The 17,502-nt window shown below is 35.9% G+C and overlaps 2 protein-coding genes across 2 annotated transcripts; one reads left to right on the forward strand and one right to left on the reverse strand.

Annotated features, from left to right (window-relative positions):
* Positions 1-1,497: 1,497 nt before the first annotated feature.
* LOC134651013 (putative RNA-binding protein Luc7-like 2) lies at positions 1,498-7,323 on the reverse strand. The gene is made up of 8 exons (XM_063505982.1): positions 7,084-7,323; positions 6,641-6,735; positions 4,380-4,478; positions 3,835-4,053; positions 3,182-3,394; positions 2,776-3,016; positions 2,616-2,658; positions 1,498-1,689 (listed from the first exon to the last, which is right to left on the reverse strand). The coding sequence occupies exons 1-8, from the start codon at positions 7,142-7,144 to the stop codon at positions 1,554-1,556; spliced, it is 1,107 nt and encodes a 368-aa protein (XP_063362052.1). The 5' UTR covers positions 7,145-7,323; the 3' UTR covers positions 1,498-1,553.
* A 580-nt stretch (positions 7,324-7,903) lies between these two features.
* LOC134651004 (phosphatidylinositol N-acetylglucosaminyltransferase subunit Q) lies at positions 7,904-14,196 on the forward strand. The gene is made up of 7 exons (XM_063505974.1): positions 7,904-8,460; positions 8,653-8,778; positions 10,732-10,867; positions 11,255-11,399; positions 11,611-11,803; positions 13,505-13,619; positions 13,950-14,196. Exons 1-7 carry the CDS (start codon positions 7,909-7,911, stop codon positions 14,099-14,101), a joined length of 1,419 nt encoding a protein of 472 aa, XP_063362044.1. The 5' UTR covers positions 7,904-7,908; the 3' UTR covers positions 14,102-14,196.
* Positions 14,197-17,502: the final 3,306 nt, after the last annotated feature.

Raw genomic sequence — 17,502 nt, forward strand, 5'->3', positions numbered from 1 at the left:
GGTCCGAAAGAGATCATCAAACTAGAGGACTGTGTCACACTTACACGTCACTATATTGATTTATTGCTTTTAGTCACGTCATTATTGTCAAATGGCGTGGTTAATTCCGTAATCAAAACGAGATGCAATCCTCTAATATGACTTCACTTTCGGTCACACTTTAGCCGTAGTAATACTCACTCCGGAATACCTTTGTGGGGCTACCTCGTACATAAAAAAAACAAGTTTCGATGTTCGTGGTAGGCGCTTAGGCACCTGCTACAATTGCTAACGCATTAATGTTTCAGAAAACCCTTATTTGTTACTAGGCAACAAAAATTGGTTTTGTGACGTAAGGTATGTTCGACTAAGATCGGACACCGGGTAAGATCGTATGATTCAAATTTCTGCCTGTTGCGGGGCTTTTTTTTAATGCTGGCAAGGTGATGCAATGCCCGGGACAAAACAGCGCATTGCATCACCTTGCCAGCATTGAAAAAAAGCCCCGCAACAGGCAGAAATTTGAATCATACGATCTTACCCGGTGTCCGATCTTAGTCGAACATACCTTAGTTATACGTAACAACTGTTAATTATTTCATTATAAACACCATGACAGCACTTTAGACAACTACTTATATCCGTCTCCGACAAATCAGTTTATCTTACGCAGTGTTGGCCGAACGTTAATTGCAATAATCGATTGCATTAACGTTTCGGCCAACACTGATCTTACGCCTGTAAGATCGTTTTTGGCGTTTGTAAAAAATGGAATAATCATTTATTTCAACATCATTTACAACATTTTTCGTCATTCAACTCATTATATATTAAATCTACTCTACTTTTTTTCTCAATGTAATTCTGACGCATTTTTAACTTTTATTATTATTAGAAAAATGTAATGAAGCAACTAAAACCGGCCTGAATTATCATCGACAGCTGAGCAACCAGGCTAATGCAACTAAATTCTATGTGCCCCTGGTATAAATAATAAGTTTACAGTACATATGATGTTAGTTTCCCGCACTAGTGCGGAAATAAGCATTTTCCGTGCCTATGTCAAAAATTTAAAGGGGCATATGTACTGTAACGTTGTACGATACACGTGCGAATAGGTAATTCGCAACTCGTGTCGATTTAAAACACTCCCTTCGGTCGTGTTTTAATTGATCACCACTCGTTGCGAGTTTCCTACTTTCCGCACTTGTATCGTAAATAACTATAGTTCGTTTTTTTTAGCATTAGAAAGAACTTGCAAGAAGGTAAGCGATCTTGACATGTCTTTTAATTGAAAAACGCTTTTTAAAAACCAAATACTATTACTTATGAAAGCAGAAGAATATAAATGATCGTATTAGATTCATAATTGTTACATATTTGCCGTAACTTATTTTTAAAATGTGTTTTTCAATTAAAAGACACATCAAGATTGTTTACCTTATTTCTAATGCTAAAAAAACGAACTATATTTCTTTACATTCATATGTCAAAATCAAACAGTTAAATCTTCAGGTTTCAGATTGGTATGGCGCGTCAATATTCTCTTGTATTAATATCGTAGGAAGGCGGTGCTAGTCCCGCCGGTGGTCGCGCGACGACGATAGATGCGAGCGGCTGCGGCGCGTGTCCCGCACGCGGTTGCGGTCCCGGTCCCGAGACCGCTCCCGGGAACCGTCCCGCTTGCTTTTGCTGCGCGATCGACTCCTCCTGTTAATAAAGTTGTATAAGTGAGAACTTGGTATTCAGTACTAATTCGAGAATTTAAAATACTTTCGTGAATAAAGTGTCATTCAATAGAACTTGCTAACAATGTAAACAAAAGTTACTAGTAAATTGACATTTAGTGTCAATTTTAGTATGGCGGTTTGTTTACATAGTTAGCAAGTTCTATTGAATGACATTTTAGAAGACATTATGACTTTATAGTCAGTTAGAGAATTTCTAGGTCCCAGAACGTTTTTTAGGGTTCCGTACCCAAAGGGTAAAAAACGGGACCCTATTACTAAGACTTCGCTGTCCGTCCGTCCGTCCGTCCGTCTGTCACCAGGCTGTATCTCACGAACCGTGATAGCTAGACAGTTGAAATTTTCACAAATGATGCATCTCTGTTGCCGCTATAACAACAAATACTAAAAATAAAATAAAATAAATATTTAAGGGGGGCTCCCATACAACAAACACGATTTCTTTTGCTCTATTTTTTGTTGATGGTGCGGAACCCTCTAGCGAGTCCGACTCGCACTTGGCCGGTTTTTGAAAACAAAATCATACTCTTTTATTTTTATTCAGGTAGGGAAAAGCAAGAAAATCTACGCGTTCGTTTAACTTATAAAGTATTTCGCGCCCTCTCGCAATGCCACGGAGGCCCACCCACTGGTTTAGAAGATCTACTAGATCTAGTACCTATCGATGAAACGAAACGTCGAAAGCAGGCCGATCGTTTGTAAAAAATTTGGCTTCCGTTATATCGACTGCGCGTTATCTCACTATAAATATCGTTCTATTTCTCTCTGTAGTGCCGATAAATCTGTTAAGCACTTTACCGTTGCAATCTATGATCCTGCGTTTCTGCGCGGTAGCAGCTCATATGGTCACAATCACGTCCAGATTATCAGATGATAGTGTTGACTTACTTGCGCTCTCGGTCCCGCTCGCCCCTGTCCCGCTCCCGCTCGCCTCTGTCCCGCTCCCGCTCGCCGCGCTCGCGCTTGTCGTCTTTGCGTTCGCGGTCGTCTTTGCGCTCGCGGTCGTCCTTGCGCTCGCGGTCGTCCTTGCGCTCGCGGTCGTCCTTGCGCTCGCGGTCGTCCTTGCGCTCGCGGTCGTCCTTGCGCTCGCGGTCGTCCTTGCGCTCGCGGTCGTCCTTGCGCTCGCGGTCGCGCTCGTCCTTGCGGTCGTCGCGGCGCTCGCGCGCGGTCTCGCGGTGGCGGCGCGCGCGGCGGTCGAGCTCGCGGCCGCCGACGTAGTGGCGCCGGCCCCCGCCCCCGCGCTCGCGCTCCGACGCGCCGCGCTCCTCGCGACGACTCTCAACGTTTTTCTGAAGAAAAAAACATGAATTACAGGGTGTTTTTTCGCGTTCACAAAATATAATTAATTTCATTTTATATTCTCGATTCCTATTTTGTCCTATAGATAGAAAGAAAAACTTAAAAATGCATTTGCATTTATGTACGAATGACTCGCACGCTGTCGTTTACCTTACCTTCAAGTCGGCGAGCTTTTCGCGAATAGTGATAAATCCGAGATGCAATTTCCCTCCAAAATGGTCGGCGAGCCGCCGGTCGTTGTCGTGTATGCCGAGGTAGGCGGAGCACACCTCGCAGACGCGCAACTTCTGTTGCTGGTAGGACGAAGCAGGCATCGAATTGCGGTACTCTTGTTCCGCGACCGCTTTCTTTTTACGCAATTCGTCTATCTGTAAGTGTCATGTGTCAGTTTAAAATGTAAATAACTCTGTAGGGTTGTCACTGATATAAACATGTTTTTGTCAGCTTTACGATTATAATAACTCGATTGTAGGTCACTTAAATAACACTACTTTCAGCTCAGTCTCTAGAAATGTTCCACCCTGTATTTGGTAGATAAATCTTACTGTAGAAAAAGGTTAAGTTAGACATTATTTTTATAAACGCTAAATGTCAGACAGTGAAATCACTACGTCGTAGGTTACGATTAGTGACTACGAATCACTTATTTACGCATATCACAAATTATCGCATGCACTACCTATGTACCTGTACACAGATAATAAAACGCTTTCTCTCAAAATTTAACTCTGTTAATTTTGAAGTGTTACTATTTTGTTTAGTTTAAAAACCATACAAATATTTACGATAACAGCACAGTAAGCCACACCTCTCCCATCAGTTTGACGCTCTCTTCCACCATACCCTCCTCTCCGAGAGCCTCGGCCCTCGCCAGTTTCTGGCCGATCTGCTCCGCGAGCTCATGCACCGAGTTAGCCTTCTCGGTCACTTCAGCGGACAGCTCCTCCTGCGTTTCGGCCAGGCGCTGCTTGGCGGCGTTAGTCCGACGGTCACAGTCCGCTATGAATGCCTCTAAGTGCTCCGTCGCCTTTGCGAGTACACAAAACGGATTAGAAAATATCTTTGAGTATATATCAGACTATATGTCACATATAAAAGTCAATGTAGGTACGTATTTTTTATATTTGTACTCACATAACATAACTGTACCGCGAACTTATAACTCGCGAGTGTAGGATGTGGTATAATCGACAATATTCTTCTAAAAGTATATGGAAATGATTTTAACAGAACCATTATTAGTATAGCCAAATGATTGAAATTATGTAGTTGAAATTTTATCAATTTGGTTAGTTATTTCAGAAATGATAATTAAGACTAACTTTATTTTTTGTAAATTAAGCTAGTACTTACGTCGATGTCGTAGAAATAATCTTTGGTTTTTGACGCTAACTCATAATCCGCCCGCAGTGCCAGATCATGTATTTTTGGACACTCACCTAGATCCATTCGCTGCAAACGAAACAAGTCAAACCACGTAAATAAATTAATTCAATAATATGCTCATCCCGGTTATAGAGGGCACATTGAATATTTCAAATAATTACCTATAATCAAGGACATACAATAACAATATAGAAATCTAAAGTTTAGATCCTATACTCAAATAAATGTTTACAAAAACAAAATATTTAACTACACCGGTTGACATCCACAGTGTTCTACAGTTGTAAAAATATTTTTCTTTAAGTGTCAAACAATGTAGTCATATAAGTGGCCATGTATTTAGGTATATCTTTTTCCAAATGTGACTAATTATATGACAGTATTAATCAAGAAAACGAATACTTAAACTTCGAAAAGTGAGAGGAAGCAAAATGAGCGCGAGGCACAGGCACACCCTCCTGATGGCTCAGCCCCAAATCAATGGAATTGTTAAGTATTTATTAAGATGAAGTTGTCATGTCAGACATAATTTTGAGCAATTGGAAAAAGATGGCAACTACATTTATATATTCACTGAGAAATTAGTAAGATAGAGCAAATTGGTTCTAAAATAGATGGGTTACTTATTATTTTGTTTAACAAAGTTTTAGTACTTATTCTCAGTGAATACATATTTTATGGCCAAAATCATAAAAATAACATATCAAGATTGTCAATGGATATAAAAAAGAAAAATACAAACAGCCACTGCCAGTAACAGGAAAAAGTTACAAAATATGTAAGCCAAAATTGTCACAGCTAAAGTACCTCACTCCGGTTACCCCAGACTAGCACCCAACAGCACCATCTACTTTAGCTGGCAAATTAGTGGCTACATTTTTTGGCATTGTCTATTTTATGTTCCGAATAGAAACTACTGGCAGTGAATGTTAAATATTTAAATGATATAGAAAACCCCTCCAGCACATTTTATAAACCATTTCATAAGTTATTGTTGGAATAGAATACATACAATCCACACCATCAGCTCGCGCCTGGCACACCCGACGGAAAATGACAAATATTATGTACTTACAAATCATAGTGGAAACACCCAGCCATTATAACTTAGATCCTAATTTTGATAACTAAACTGATTGAATATATATATTTTTTAACACTGGTACAATATCAAGATAATATCATATTAAGTTCATTACAATGTTATTGTGAAAGTTTAAAACCAAAGGAATATTTACATAAAATAGAGCAATGTAGGAAAATGATGTGATCAATTAAATTGTTTTATTGTAGGGAAACCCATGTTATTGATTTAACATTTCATTAATTTACTAATTAATAATTTTGTAATTTTTTCATGCAATCATATGTTTTCTTTTTTCTAGCTATGTATATAGCTCAGTACGTACCCAATGTAGTTAGAATATCACCAAATTGCTCTCACCCGACTTTACAATTTGTTCCTAAAATTTTTACTTGTACTCACCAAAGCAGCATATGAACCGTTGATTTTTAATCAATTTTATATAAAGCCCGGGAGACTTATAAAATTAAACCTGCTTAGCAGTAAGTGTACAGTCAGCTAACTATAAATGTTTATACGTACATCTTGGTACTTACAGAACAGCCTAACTCATACAATCTATCCCTCATCTGTTAAGTATTGTGATGAGCAATAAAGACTAGTGTTGGGCATTTTCTGAAAAGCATATTTCACCACAGTTAATGCCACTCCAATAGACGTTTCCAGAGGTACTACAGAATCATGGCAACAGACGAAATAGGAAGGGATGAAACTTGGCAGTATACACATTGGGATGATCAAAACAAATACTACATAATAGTATATAAGCTGGCCAGTCAACGGAGTCAATAGAAAACTAAAAGCAGTCAATATATAATATTCATCCCTTTCTTTTGACTGATAATGGTAAGGTATGAGACCAGATAAGTCTCATAGCTGTTTTCTAGTGACTAAGTTGGTTGACTCAACTATAATAACACCACAAAATCGTGTCTACATCGCATAAATAATCCCATTGCATATTATTAAAGAACACTTCAATCCCATATATACAGCTCTTACATTCTGAATTCCTGAATTATGTTTAACTTGAGAAAAAAAGAATAAAATATGTAAAAATCAATATAATCTTGTGATTATTAGTCAGAGATTCAGTATGTGCAGCTTTCCCTTGGAACACAAAAAAAAATATAATAAAACTTACCGTTGAAGATAGAATTTCATGTGGGCAACATTGTAGTAAAAATGATTTACACACAGAATCATCAAAAAACTTGACCCCATGCCTGTCAGCTTCACCTAGAAGCAATGAAAGCACCTTTATAATCCAGTGGAATTCACATTGTCAAATTACAAATAGATATATCTATTAGCAGTCTGCAAACTATGGTTGAAACCTGCCGATGTGGACTTCGTAGAGGAAGCAGGGGCTTGAGCATTGTGAATAAACTACTTACTTCTCCAGTGCGACAAACCATCCTTAATGCTCAAAGCGGTCTCATCACTCCACCGAGGCCGGCTGGATGTGGCCGACATACTACCAACTTCCGAAATACTCAACATATAAATTAAGTTACTAGCTATTAGTTAGCTAGTCAGATTAAGCAGAATTGCGGATTGAAAAACAATTATAACTGATATAATTACCATTGCGAGCTGTGCCCATCAATTGATCCAACATCGCCCTCATTTGCTCGTGTGCAGACATTCTGAATGCTTGGTGTGGTAAGGTAGGAGCTATTTACTGTGGACTAGACTATAAAGTCTAGTGAGTTACGAGGCGCTCCTCTAAAAGAAACCGTCAGATTTTTCACCCTTACAACTAAATAAAATTTATTTTAAAACAATCCTCGCAATACAGCCAAATTTATTGAATAGTTAAACAAGATGGCGAACGAAACGCGACGTCACATCAACACAGATGAAACAAAAAGAGGGATGTACCCTTGCAACAGAACTTGGCAGTGCCAAGTTTAGCAACATGTAGCAAGGTCGCCAAGGCGAGCAAGTATTCTATTGGTATTCTACGACTGATTGACTGCTAGATTTTGTGCGGAAAGAGAAGAGTCGTAGAGTAATAGAATGTATTGGATCCCATGATCCCATACATTTCACGACTCTTTTCGCACAGATTAAACAGGCTCTACCAATACATTGCGTTGAAGCATTTTATCGATAAATTAAATTAAATTATGCAAATAGTCTCAGTATTAAATGCAAATAATCTCAGTAGTCTGCAATGAATCAAAAATCGCATGCAGCGCATACAATTTCGATAACGTCTGTAGAGTCCATAGGTTTTTTTAAATGGCAATATTTTTTATGTCACTGTCATCCGTACGTCAAATCGAGTCTACAAACATATGTAATTTTGTAAACAACTGAAGAATTAAGAACTAAAATAAAGTAAATTAAATATTTATCAATTATACATATTTAATTAGTGAACGGCGCGTGTTACTGGTGATAACAATGTTACAAAGAACTATACGAATATTCCTTCCAGCATTTCTGTCGAATTTGAAAGATACCATTTATCTTAAAGGTTATTATAGTTTTTCGGAGAATACCATTGTAGTTTATTTTGTGGAATATTCTTACATAGAGTGGAAGTATAGTGGAAACCAGGAAGATGTTATTTATGGATTCTGGAACCCAACAAAAAAAGAGAAGAATCTGGATATTCTTAAAAACATTATTGTTTTTAACAATCAAAGTCATACTCCAATAAAAACGGTAACAATACATGGACGCCCAATAGACTTTACAAACAACTGTATATTGATGCTGTATGAATACCATAATATTAAACACACGGAAATTCAGTTTAAATCAAATGAAGAGTTGATGCATCTACAAAATTTGATACAAAAACATAGGAATCAACTTGAAATCTATGAGGAATCATATGAGCCATTTTTTGTACCTCCCTTCTGGTTATCATACTCCATGGTTGGCCAGCATGTTAGTAATTACTTAAATTTGGCTCACTGGTTCCTGATAAGTGTATGGAGAAACAAGAAAGTAAGCAAAGTTCTAAATATATAAAAAGTAGTATGAATTCAAAGTTACATCCAACTTGATTGTAAATATTCCAAGTTTAAATTATATTAAGTGTGCTGGGATGGGAGGAGTTAACATGATAAAACCTGATTTTTTTAATGTTGGTGTTTCACTACAATCACTACATCTTTTTATTTCACTATATTGTTTCAGATATCTATAAAACAAGGCAATCTCATATTAGCGGTCCTTGTTGATATTCTTCTAGGGTATCTTGCCCTGCAATTTGTTATGATAAATGAAAAAGAACTTAGTGACATGTTGATGAATATGCTTGAGGTATGTAATGTATATCTAAGAACCAAATAAAAATATGAAGAATAATCAACAAAAGGTTGGAGGAGGCCTTAACCCGAAAAGGGGCCACAAATTAAAAGAAGAATCTTTAAGTAATTCATAAGAAAATGTAAAAATTTGTGGAAATACGTCCTATACATCTACTTGTCAATGACAACTGTCAATGATTACTGGATACAGGCAATATCAGTTGTCACAACTGCCTGCCTGCTTATAGAATAATAATAATAATAATAATGATCTTGGACACGGCGCGGATAGTCCGCCGGTTCCTCTCTCTGCAGCCCTGACCACCGGCAGCTTGGGCCTTGCCCCGCTGCTGGCGGCACCCTAGGTTAGGTTTTTTATAATATGTTTATAAGTATTTTGTATTGTTTTTGTAAGTGTTTTTGTATTTTATTTTTATATCCATATTATAAATAACCTAATCTAAGAAATTAAATGAATAAAGGAATAATAATAAAAGGCTATATAATAATGTAATGTATGTGAGGTCCCATGGGTAAAGGTGCCTTATGGCGGTTGGCGTTTACGACGCGTAGCAGCATACCTGTTGTATGCTGTCAAAAAGTGCAATATTTGTGTACAGTTTTTTTGATGTTTTTGTTTAGTAACACTTGTTGAAATTCTTTGTTATAGAGGCCCAACGGAGCCAACATGTCTTTTTGATAAAGGCTTCTTTTAAATAAGTAGATTTAAAAAAAAAGCATACCTGTTCATATAGGAGCGTTGTGAATTACAGAGTAAGCGCCAGCCGCCATAAAGTACCTTTTCCCTTGGAATGTCCCATATAAGTATTTTAGGTTTACTTCCTATATTTCCAGAGATGTGAAAAATACTTTATAAAAAGTATTTAAATACAAAATACAAATACTTCCTTGATATACTATTTGAAATGCAAAATACAAAATAGTTTTTGAATTTGTATTTAAAATACAAAATACGAAATAGGTATTTTCAAAATACTTTTTAAAAATACAAATACTTTGCGATAAAAAGTACTCTGAATAGTGAATACCTAGTCTGAATTAAAAAGTATTACTCAGAATATCCGAATTGAAAAGACTCTCTTCATTCTTTGAAAACAGTGTGTCAATCAGTCCTCTATCTAAAGTGCAAATTTCTAGTTGTTTGCTCATATTAACCGGAAGGATGGATGGATGATGGTTTATAACGGACAATTTTTAAAAGCATTAATTTAGATTTGTAATGTTTTACAGCTAGTATAATGCCTCTCGTTAGTGTGATGAAAACGTCTCGTTTGTGCAGAAAAGTTTCATCAGGGCAGAAAAGTTTGTTCTCCTCTCGTACCTTGAAACCCTCGCAACACTCAAGATTCCACTTTTTTAACCACTCGCTACGCTTGTGGTCATGTGCGACGTTACTAAACAGATTCAACAGTATGAGAGAGTTGCCAGGATTGTAACATCAGAAGAGATTGTAACTCCTACCTACATTACCTACTATAAAGTATTTTGTATTTTGAAAATAGAAAATAGGTCCCAAAAACTATTTCAAATAAAATACAAAATAGTTTTCTTCAAAAGGTATTTAAATACAAAATACAAAATAGGTATTTTGCATTTAGTATTTGCATTTTAAATACAAGTATTTCAAATAAGTCACATCTCTGTATATTTCTTCTGGATTTACACTATGTAAGTTGGACATTATAACTGCAGCTATGTCCCATGTGCCAAAATATAAATGTAATTTGATAAAGGAACCTGCCATCTAAATTTTCGGGTCATTCCCACTAATTACCAACAAGTTGTTACCAGTGGTAACAACTGAGATTTTTTTTCTCTCCTGAACCCCAGTGGTACCTGAGATTTTTTTCAAACTTTGACCCACTACTATTCTGGCTAACAGAGAAGTTTGTGTATTGATTTATAACAAAATACCTATTAACTTATGAGAGAAATTGTGTTTCAGAACTTAGTCAACTCCTTGTACACATTATTAAAATGGTTGATGGGTGTTCCTGCGGGTCTAAAATTAAACAATGCATTCAATAAAATGCTTGGAAAGTATTTCTCATACCATATACAACTTTGGTGGCTGTTTCTAGGTAAGCTTTAATCAATTCATTCTACTATTAACCCGTGGAGCGCCCCAGAATTACCGTAGTATGGAACTCCTATACTAGTTACCGGCACACGTATCTTGGTAGGGCGCTCCACGGGTTAAGGCTAGTGTGCCTATTCATGGTTGGAGGCAATACCATGGTGGCATCCTTATAAATGGAGTATGATTTTTGACAGTTCTGAGTGGACCATTATGGATGAAGCTAAGATTATCAGTTAAATGGTAGGTCTTATCTTCATACAGTGTCCACAGTTGAAGTTCAACTTATTACCTTTATTTTTTCGTTTGTACAACTAACTCCATACTGACCTTACTTTGTATGTGAATTATTGAAAAGTACAATCTATCAAGATTTCTCTTTTTTTTTCAGAGGTGACTGGTGAAAAACTGGAAGTCATATTACAGTTATTTCACTATATTGGATATGCTGGGATTACGTTTCAAGCTGCTATCATTTCAGATATGCTATGCATAGCAACATTTCATTCATACTGTATCTATGTATATGCTGCAAGGTACTTTAATTATACAAACAAAAATAATAATTTACCCTTTATGTGTGTCTACTATGTATCACTAAAATTATATTTGAATGGCTTTTTATTACAAATGTATACATGGCTTCAAGATGGACAAAGTTAGCTAGTTCACTGTATGCAACAAAGAAATTACTACCTTATGCCCTTTGCTTAAGGTTGAAAATCTGATGTTACCATTTTTCCACAGACTATTCAACATACAAGTATCAGGACTCATTGCTTTATTGAGGTTATTTGTTGGCCGCAAATACAATCCTCTCCGAGGTGGCATAGATTCCTGTGAATATACCAATCAAGAGCTATTTGTTGGAACAGTTGCGTTTACCATACTGTTGCTTTTGTTGCCAACTACTGTTATGTATTATGCTGTGTTTACACTGGTATGTATAGCAGCTTTACTTACAAATATTTTCGGAATAATAAAGTATAAACTATATCTAGTCAAAACAGAAACAAGTACTCAGGATGCTTGTGATTTAAGAGCCCATCAACGTGCTCACTAGCACCACTGCTAAATACTTGTAACTTTTTAAATTTAACGATAGATATTTAAAAAAGCGGCCAAGTGCGAGTCGGACTCGCCCATGAAGGGTTCCGTATTTAGGCGATTTATGACGTATTAAAAAAAAACTACTTACTAGATCTCGTTCAAACCAATTTTCGGTGGAAGTTTACATGGTAATGTACATCATATATTTTTTTTAGTTTTATCATTCTCTTATTTTAGAAGTTACAGGGGGGGGGACACACATTTTACCACTTTGGAAGTGTCTGTCGCGCAAACTATTCAGTTTAGAAAAAAATGATATTAGAAACCTCAATATCATTTTTGAAGACCTATCCATAGATACCCCACACGTATGGGTTTGATGAAAAAAAAATTTTTGAGTTTCAGTTCGAAGTATGGGGAACCCCAAAAATTTATTGTTTTTTTTTTCTATTTTTGTGTGAAAATCTTAATGCGGTTCACAGAATACATCTACTTACCAAGTTTCAACAGTATAGTTCTTATAGTTTCGGAGAAAAGTGGCTGTGACATACGGACGGACAGACAGACGGACAGACAGACAGACATGACGAATCTATAAGGGTTCCGTTTTTTGCCATTTGGCTACGGAACCCTAAAAAGGGGGCCGCTATGTACTGTATTTTGTATTAAGTACCTTTTGAATGAATCGAACTAATTTTTATGTTGCTGGATTCGTCGATCTCGTATAAACTCAAAACAAAAACGGCCGTTTAGGGCCGGCTATAGTTTGGACGCATAGATTGACGAATCCTGTAATGTAATGTATTCAAAAGGTACTTAAATACAAAATACAGTACATAGCGGCCCCCTTTTTAGGGTTCCGTACCCAAAGGGTAAAAAACGGGACCCTATTACTAAGACTCCGCTGTCCGTCCGTCCGTCCGTCCGTCTGTCACCAGGCTGTAACTCACGAACCGTGAGAGCTAGACAGTTGAAATTTTCAGAGATGTATTTCTGTTGCCGCTATAACAACAAATACTAAAAACAGAATAAAATAAAGATATAAGTGGGGCTCCCATACAACAAACGTGATTTTTGACCGAAGTTAAGCAACGTCGGGCGGGGTCAGTACTTGGATGGGTGACCGTTTTTTTGCTTGTTTTTTGATGGTGCGGAACCCTCCGTGCGCGAGTCCGACTCGCACTTGGCCGGTTTTTTATTTTGCTTGTTTTGCTCTATTTTGTTGATGGTGCGGAACCCTCCGTGCGCGAGTCCGACTCGCACTTGGCCGGTTTTTTTTTTAAATGTCTATCGTTAACCTTATTCTATTGGGTTTATTCCCACTAGTTACCACCAAGTTGTTACCAGTGGTAACTACTGGGAATTTTTTTCCCACCTTTTACCACTGGTAACTACTGGGAAAAATTATTCCCAGTAGTTACCACCAACTTGGTTTGGTAGTAACTAGTGGGAATTTTTATTCAAAAAAATCCCAGTAGTTACCACTGGTAAGAACTTGGTGGTAACTAGTGGGAATAACCCTTCTATTGCAATATGGTTCATGAGCAGTTAGTTAACCCTGACAATAATAATACTTACATATTTTTTTCAGTTCCGGCTGCTGTCCTTGGTGCTGCAACATGTCCTTGCCAAATTAATTTACTTGATGCATACGCTGTCAATTTATGTAGTCGCACTGTGGCTTACTAACTCGTCTAAAGTAGCGGGTAAGTGTACTTATTTGATAATACAGTGGTATTTATTTCGAATTGCAATTACTGTCGTTACTATTATACGATTATAATGTAGTCCCATTATTATTTACGCTTTGTCGAACGTTTTTTTCGAAATGCTTTAATTTTTAGTCAACGAATTTTTGCCTTACAATTTTAATTGTTGTAAAGGATCTCTGCTACTTTGCTACAGGCAGAGTTCGATCGCAGGCCGTACGTTGCATTCCACCTATCCTGTTTAAAAACAGCAAGATTACGTCGCGCAATGACACTCCTCGCCAGATAATGGATAATGTAAAATAGTTCTACTTACAATTTTTACAGGCAATATTCTGTTGGAGGTGGTCAGCAATGAAGATTCTTCACCAATGATACTCAAACTTAAGCTATTTAAAAAATCGATACACGATTTGGTGAAAAGTTTCACACCCCCTGTCGAAGTCCCCAAGCAAATAGAATGGACCAATTTATTTTAAAATTTGTTAATGGGAAACCAAATCATTTGATTGTTATTAAAATAGTTGAAATTATTGGAGATCTAAATTTGTAAGAAACAAATCCGTGAAAATATCGCCCTTATTACGATCTTAGCAAGAAGATACAATGCTGTAAAGGTGTGATAAACCTTTTAAAATAATTTCAACTATATCTGTCTATGTATAGAAAGGAAGAATACGAATAGATACAAATTAAAAACAGTATGTTTTGACTTATGGTTTAATATTGTTCAATATTAAATTGCGCACAAAATAACTGGAATAAATGCTTGAAAATTTAACAAAACATCAGAATTGAATTAAAGTAACTGGTTGAAAAATAATTCTCACGCCTAGCATTATCAATAACGTGTTACAGACAGCTACGATGTAAGTCAAAGATAAGTAAATAATGAAGACTGCTAAACATTTAAATAAGTTGTGCTTTCTTCATTTGTTGATAGCATCACATTAGTCGAGTCTCATTCGCAAGCAACGTTTTGGCCTTTGCTTGTAAATATTATAACGGCATCTAAAACTTGAATGATGAAGCAATAATTTTATAACAAGAGCGACGGCCAAACACATTTATATTATATAGGACTGAGAGCTTGTTAAAGTAAAGCCTACAATTAACACTTTATTTTACAAACTCGATTATGGTTTTCTAAAATAAAGTGTAAGTCTTCATTATTTACTTTCCCTTTTTATCTCAATATAATCTACTTAACACTTGTGACAACAGGCGTGGCAGTAAGACAGCGTGGAAACTATTAAATTTACAGTCAATTCATATCATTAGATATCATTACCACACAAATTTAAAAAAAAACTAGTTGTTTCTATTAGAGCTAAAGAGAGAGGCTAAATCTCTTGTCATATAAATGAAATCTATACTGACGTAGTACAATAAGGCAAGACTATGTGTAACAAGAGTATATATATGTATTATTTAATCTATAATTTATTATAAACTTGATCATTACATCAGTTAATAGTGAGAGCACAAATTACGATGCTTACAATAGTAATTATATCTATTAGAAATTATTTTATTGCTATAATCGGAACTGAGGAACATAGTATTTTATGTTAGAAAGGCTACTTACAGATTACAGAACGACAGACATACCATGCTTACAAAATGGAGTATGGGGGTCAAAATGGATTAACAATGAAGATGACCAATAATTATAGAAATTAAATATTAAAAATATGTATAATAGATATAAATTTAGATGACAATGGTTAATTACGATGTTAAATAAAATACGTCTTAATGCCCATTCGTTATTTTATAATAAGAGTCAGGAGAACATTAAAGTAAAGAATTGAAATTAGTGTAATTCTAATTAAATATTGCTAATGAATATGAACACAGACAACTGAAACGACCGATATACATGTCCGACAGCTGCATGAAAAAGACACGGCAAACAACATGTATGTCAAGGTATACTAACTGCCTTTACACATGACACCTAGCCTAAGCAACCTGACATGAAACACAAAATATGTCATTATAAAGGTAATTAAACGTACTTTCAATAGATACCAATCCTAATTAGGTAGTGCAAATACGCTAAGAGCTAGCCCCACCTATGTCCTATTTGTGAAAAGAGTGTAATTTTTTCGACAGCGACATGTATGAGAATTGTAAGGGGGAAATTCAAGGGGCTGGTGGTGGAAACGGCACCACTTTTCAGTCTGGCAACATCGAGTTCCTTGAAGCCTGGGAGCACTGCTGCAAGGATCAGAAGTCAAACTGCGGTCTAACAATTATGCATACGACACAGTTCTAGAGGTCCTGGTCTAATATTGAGGATATAGATGCGAATAGCGTAAACCATAAATACCACGAACTGAATTATGGGAGATAAAATAGTTGTCTGTGTTGGTCACGATATTTCAATTCTTTACATGAATGATTCAAGCTTTTGTTAAAAACAAACACGTAGGGTATTAACTGCAAGGAAATGTAACATTAAGTTAACTTTTTCTGTAATATTTTGTCTACCTATTTTTGTTATCTGCATCTATTAGTTCTTTTATTTATTTCATACATGAATTAAAACAACAAGATATCAAAATCAGTCCGGTGAGTATAAGATTCTACAGATTTGTTTGTATATTCATGAAATTAATTGAATTAATATTATAAAATAATCTAATTTTAACAATTTCATATGAATTCTAATTATTTACATAAAGTATCACTCCAAAATATTTTGTCCACCAATTAAAGCTAGCGATAGCTTACACGCGCGCAGGCAGATAACCATATCAAGATTTGATTCGGGCGCCAATGCAATATAGTTCATTAATAAAGAATACATATATCTGATAGAATAATCGATTTTATTATATTACGGTAAATTAAATTATACTTTTATTTATATAGTTCAGATCTTAGACGGACGGCACACTTTTTTACAAGTAGGTACTTAAATGATGGCCCATTATATTAGACGCTATGCCGCGAAGCCCTCAAACTCATAATCCAATGGTTTCTACAGATCTATAAAAGCCTTTGTGTGCCGCAAATAACGTGTTTTGTCGCCGGTGGGTAGGCCAAAATTAGATAATTAGTACTACATTTACCAATCCTTAAAATATCTTCATTTATCATCACAGTTTTTAGCAAATTATAGGAAAAGTGATGTTAATTCTAGTACACAAGTTAGTTAATATTTAAGTATGAAGCAGATTTAAAGCTTCTTTGATATATTTTTTTAGTGCTTAACTCAAACAATTTTACGAAAATATACATCCAATCTACAATATTTTACTTGTGTACCAATATCACACTAAGTGCTAAGTCTGCAACTAAGTTTTGCAGTGCAGTGGCGATGAGTTGCCGATGACAAACAGCGTATTAGTTCTTGAGTACACACCTGTAGTCCTTATTCACATCTGAGCTTGAATTTGGTGAATGCTCTTTAGGTCTAACCGTACCACGACACGATGCTAACTTTGATTCCAAAGCCTACAATGAAGAAAAGTACAACATATGAATGATACTATTATTAGTAGGTGATGGGAAATAATGTGCGGTTAAAGCCTTCACCGTAACTAATTATACGCACAGCCAGCACACACAAAAGATAACTGGGGAAACATAACTCAATACATACTATAATAAATGTATGTGTGAAACATGCATCTAAAAATATTATTTCAATAATGAAAAACAGCACAAAATTGTACAATACAATATTATACATCTAGTTATGTACACTGCAATTAAGTAATCACCGTAATCTAAGTAAGTTATATTACCTACATTCAACAGATTTCAATAATGTATTCCCGACCACGATAAGATACTAAAATGTCACATTGGATACAGGATTTGGGTGTAGAAATAATAAGCAATTTTATTAATGCTGTGCTATAACTCG

The sequence above is a fragment of the Cydia amplana genome, chromosome 9, assembly GCF_948474715.1.
Source record: "Cydia amplana chromosome 9, ilCydAmpl1.1, whole genome shotgun sequence".
Lineage (NCBI taxonomy): Eukaryota > Metazoa > Arthropoda > Insecta > Lepidoptera > Tortricidae > Cydia > Cydia amplana.